General features: G+C 41.7%; 1 protein-coding gene across 1 annotated transcript; it reads right to left on the bottom strand.

The window, feature by feature from the left end:
- Nucleotides 1-57: 57 nt before the first annotated feature.
- LOC138048747 (collagen alpha-1(XIV) chain-like) lies at nt 58-3605 on the bottom strand. The gene is made up of 3 exons (XM_068894870.1): nt 3512-3605; nt 2833-3104; nt 58-592 (listed from the first exon to the last, which is right to left on the bottom strand). Exons 1-3 carry the CDS (start codon nt 3603-3605, stop codon nt 200-202), a joined length of 759 nt encoding a protein of 252 aa, XP_068750971.1. The 3' UTR covers nt 58-199.
- Nucleotides 3606-5000: the final 1395 nt, after the last annotated feature.

Below are 5000 nucleotides of genomic sequence, written 5' to 3'. Positions count from 1 at the left end.
TGTTAGGCGTTGCCCACGGTTTAGTTAAAGTTCTTATAAAGACTAACCATTTCAGGTGTAATAAGGCATTTACAGGAGTCTTTTAGCAAATTTCCTTCCTGTCCGTTCTTTCCTCTTCGTTTAATTTAACCCAGAAAATAGTCATGATTCTAATGCTACAAATCACACCGGGCATATTTGATTTCCAAGCTTCGTGACCTCAGTCGTCAAAATAATAGTCTCGGTAAAAAATGTGCACAGGAATCCCATCTACTATTTGCTTGAAAGCGCTCATATTGGATATGCGATAAAAATGTGCATCCGTCGAACTCGGTATCGCGACAAGTTCCTTAACACTGGGTATCCTGTCGCCGAGGGCCACAAGAAAGATTTCTGGCCCGAGTGCTTTGATCCGACTGGCTGCCCAAGTTAAGCTCTGTAGGTTTTCTGTAGCAGGCCCATTAGTTACCAGTACCACTCTCTTTTGGCTTCCTACGCGGACTCCAGAGTCACGGTTCAGTAGCAATCCGTTTTGTGTCGTTTCCAGAGCATTCAGTATGCTCTTGTTTCCTCCTTGATGGTGCATTTTACTGAGGAGTAATTCAGTTATGAGCTGGTGAATAACCATAGAAAGTATAGAATTGAACAGTGAAGAGACTTAAGAGGAACACTTTGCATTAACTTTGTTTAATAAGGTCTTGTGTCATCAGGTTTAGGTGTGCAAATAAACGAAAGAGCTTGGGGAGAGTATGCGCCCTTTATTCCCAGTCCCCAGTTTTTATTGTTTTGGCCGCACTTCTGCTAATATATAGACTTAGCCAAGCCTGAATGCGGAGCTTCCGGGTTATTTATTTCATTTGCGTTCGCTTGAAAACATTAACTTTTCTGGACTTAATTATTTATAGCAGTGTGGCATAGAATATCTCATTTTATAAACGCCAAAAAGACGGCCACGAAGTAGTTAGTGCATTTAAAAATCGTGGCTCCAACGCAAACGTTTATCTTCATCACTAACCTCAATTCCTCGATGTTTTTTTCCAGCGGCCGTTCTAAAATTGCTTGAAAGCATTTCCCTGAGATTTTTTCCATCCTTTAGCGGAGAATTTTCCGTGAAAAATCATTTCGAAGAGTCCATAAAAAGCAATTATGTTTGCACATACAGTACAAACCACATAAACCCCTTCACTGTGGTCACATTGGCATACATGGAGGCGTGGACGTAAGTACGGACGGTCGCGAATCACGTCATAGCTAAAACTAAGATTTCTCGCATCAATGGGTTACCTTAATCGTGGTGCTCCGCGCGCGCTCCGGCGCGTGGAGTTTAGCTTTGATTTCCCGCACATCCCACAGTAGAAAACTTAAGCAAAGACGACGCAACGGCGACGGCAACGGCAACGAGAACGTCATCTCAAAATATAAATTCGCGTTATTGTAATCATGACTTGGTGACTATTTCAACCTTTTGAATATGACAAGGTTGTGGTAGTTCCTCAAAAATTACATTGGTGGGAATGGCGCTTAATTTAGGCGAGAAAATTATAATCTATCCTCGAGTGCTGAGGTGCTTCCTAAAACCACAGGTAACCGAGGCTCACTGTGTGTAGGTAAATATAGAGAACATATGAGGCGAAGTTTAGGTCTGAAATTTTGCTAGAAAATGGAAATAAAAATCGATAAAACTTACCATGTGGTGAGCTGTTGTTGTCTTTAATACGTACACGAAGTTTCGGGGAAAATGGTCCCCGTTCACCTTCCTTCATAATATAGTGACAAGGTAGGAGACGGAAGCCAGCTTATGGACTCCGATCGACCCAAAACAAGCACGATTTTTTTCGCGAAAATCGAATCCAGTCGCTAAATAAACACGCCAGGCTCGTGGAACATGAATTTCTCTAAACCATGAATCCACTGAAGCATCTCCAGGTAGCAACGCGAAGCCACCAGACTCCGTAAAACTTGTAAGTTAACCGGCTAAAATGGCAGCCAGAAAGCGTTGTACTCGCGAAGTGTCCAATTCAAAATGGCACTGAACTCTAGACGCCTGGTGACGAGTTTAACAAGTTCTGGAGGGAGGGGAGTCCCACATTGCTAAAACACAAAACTCACTCAGCAATCTGGGACTCCAATCCCTCCAGGGAGACTTATTATACTCGTCACCAGGCGTTTTGAATTGGACACTTCGCGAGTACAACGCTTTCTGGCCGCCATTTTAGCTTGTTAACTTACAAGTTTTACGGAGTCTGGTGGCTTCGCGTTGCTACCTGGAGATGCTTCAGTGGATTCATGGTTTAGAGAAATTCATGTTCCACGAGCCTGGCGTGTTTATTTAGCGACTGGATTCGATTTTCGCGAAAAAAATCGAGCTTGTTTTGGGTCGATCGGAGTCCATAAGCTGGCTTCCGTCTCCTACCTTGTCACTATATTATGAAGGAAGGTGAACGGGGCCCATTTTTCCCGAAACTTCGTGTACGTATTAAAGACAACAACAGCTCACCACATGGTAAGTTTTATTGATTTTTATTTCCATTTTCTAGCAAATTTTCAGACCTAAACTTCGCCTCATATGTTCTCTATATTTACCTACACACAGTGAGCCTGGGTTACCTGTGCTAAAACCTCAAATTTGGCTATTTTACGTTGTTGTTTTGCTGACGACGGCAAAGAAATGGACAAAAGCGGAAAATGCACGTGCAGGGCGTGCAAACTGCCCAGTAATTATGCAAATTTGTGAAGTTCAAATTGCCGTCTCCGTTGTCGTTGCATTAGTCCTCTAATCTGAAAGCCTGGTACGGGCTACAATTGGCGACCTTTTGCCATTAGAACAGTTCCAGTGTTGATCCTTTTGCTTACCTTGGGTGACTTAAAATTGAAGCTTACAGAGGCATTGGCACCAAATGTTATTGCAGCGAATCGTGAGTCAGGCTCAAACCTTGTCACCAGGCTGTTCACAACACTTACACTGACATCGAAGTTGGCCCTGGATATCGACTCGGATGAATCGAGAACAAACACGTCGTCATAATATGGAGTGAATCTCTTGTCTCTTGAGTTGTCATGGCGATCAAGGAGATATGTCATCATTTTATGTCTTGTTTCTTCAAGTGGAGGAATAGCTCGCAAACCTAAAACACAATATGTTGTGCGCATTATCTTCCAAAACTCCTCTACTGAGAACCTTCTGTGCTCCACCCTTTTGGTGGAGCGAAAGGAAACGCTTCTGGGAACTAAGTTTAATCCCAGTCTTCTTTGAAGTAAAGTCAAATTCTTAAGAACATTTATGCGGGGAGTATGTCAGTTATAGTTAATTGTCTACTGCAGTCCTGTAACTTGCTGACCGTCCGATGTTGTCTCGACTGCTCTCGGAATTTTTACGAGTATTCCCTAGTCATCACCAATGAATGCATCTCTTCACTTTTCTCCTTATGGCTTAGAGGTCAAGATAGAAAGTGGGACAATCATTCTCTAAAAAAAAAAGTTAGTGTGGGCAGTTCAAATAGAATGACATTCATATCTTATCTGTTAGGCTTACTTTCATAAATATCCTCCGCTGTTTCCCAAAACACTTGACCGCAACATGTCTCTGCCACGAGCAAAGCGACCAACACTTCTATACAGAAAGTCATTGGCTTTATGTATCTGTAATTTATGATCTCTCCACTTCTAATGAATTAAGTTTCACGTGTAGCACATAGTTGGGCATCAGTGTATGTGCTCTCTGGAAATTTTCAAACCATGAAATATTAGAAGTGTGCTCTTATCATAAGGCATTCCATAGCTTTTCAAAATATCAAGATAAGTAAAGGAATTTCCCCTGGCCCATGGCTACTTCGGTGGATTTTGGTGAGCCTCGGATCCGCTGAACATTTTTTTGTTTGTGATCCTGCTGTTTGGACATGATTAAACCAACCTTTTTTTCTTGCCTTTATCTGAACTTGAATCCGATCGCTTAATTTAAGGGGTTTGTTGGCAGTTTTGTGTTACATTTAACGTTATCGGCAAACGCTTCCAATATGAAAGGGAGAAGTGATCCTTGTACTTATCTGAATAACTTAAGCAGTAAGGCCATTTACGAGTTCATGTGCGCCTTCTCTTCAAAGAGAGTCTAAGTGCAAGGTTTTTGTGATGGTAATTAGTTCTAGTCAACATATGAATGAAAACTAATTTTCATGAGAAAAACTTTGCACTTAGACTCCCTTTGAAGAGGAAGCAGACATGAACTCGGAAATGGCCTATTGTCTTTGAGAGACACCTGAAGCTCAACGGATACTTTTGGTTGACAGAAAGGAGAAGTTGTCTTTTTATCAAATGCATTTCAAATACATTTTGCCTTGCGAATTCACTTTGCGTGCAAAAGCCTTAGTATAATCTCCTTTGCTTGGTTTACTAGAAGAATTTTGTTCGCATATTCTTATCTAATGAAACGAAAACAACGGAAATAATAGCAATAATATTCCTAGAGAAAATAATAGCGCAGTTGGAGTAAAATGCTAAACAAGATACGCAGCAAACGTCTTGAAGGCTTTGCTCACCATTGGAAATCTGCATTTAAGGGTTTCATCTCTTATAAGAAATGCAAAATTGAAAACATCATCGGACAATTGACTATTATGTACAGTTTGCCATGCAGTTTTGTTTCCATCTAAGGACAGGCGATCACATTGGAGGCCGTGTCGTTTTTATACTCTTTATCACCAAAGAACAACTGTTGTCTACACTTGTACCCAACGTCTTAAGGCCTGGCCAAACGCTCGCAACATTTCAACGCAACATCTAGCAACATTGTTGTATGATGTTGCGACATGTGTTGAATGGACTGGCCAAACGCACGCAACATATCGGAACAGGGTGGCCAAACGTATGCAACATGTTGTGCCCAACAATGTTGCAAGATGTTGCGTTGAAATGTTGCGAGCGTTGGCCAGGCCTTTACCCAGCCTGCCTTTTTTTCTGTCGTTCTATTCTCACAAAGAGCCTTGAATCGAGCTTTATACCAATCCAAGGGAGCCTCAAATATTTTT

This window comes from Montipora capricornis, chromosome 5 (assembly GCF_036669925.1).
Source record: "Montipora capricornis isolate CH-2021 chromosome 5, ASM3666992v2, whole genome shotgun sequence".
In the NCBI taxonomy this organism is placed as follows: Eukaryota; Metazoa; Cnidaria; class Anthozoa; order Scleractinia; family Acroporidae; genus Montipora; species Montipora capricornis.
Note: the sequence above shows the minus strand (reverse complement) of the source record. Positions and strands in the feature narration are given on the sequence as shown.

Bases quoted from the DNA above. Each gene is read 5' to 3' on its own strand.
- LOC138048747 (XM_068894870.1), bottom strand. From the start codon at position 3,605: ATGACTTTCTGTATAGAAGTGTTGGTCGCTTTGCTCGTGGCAGAGACA. The intron at 3,105-3,511 runs GTAAGCCTAACA...ATTGTGTTTTAG, and splicing joins AGCGGAGGATATTTATGAAA to GTTTGCGAGCTATTCCTCCA. The intron at 593-2,832 runs GTAAGCAAAAGG...GTTATTCACCAG, and splicing joins TCAATTTTAAGTCACCCAAG to CTCATAACTGAATTACTCCT.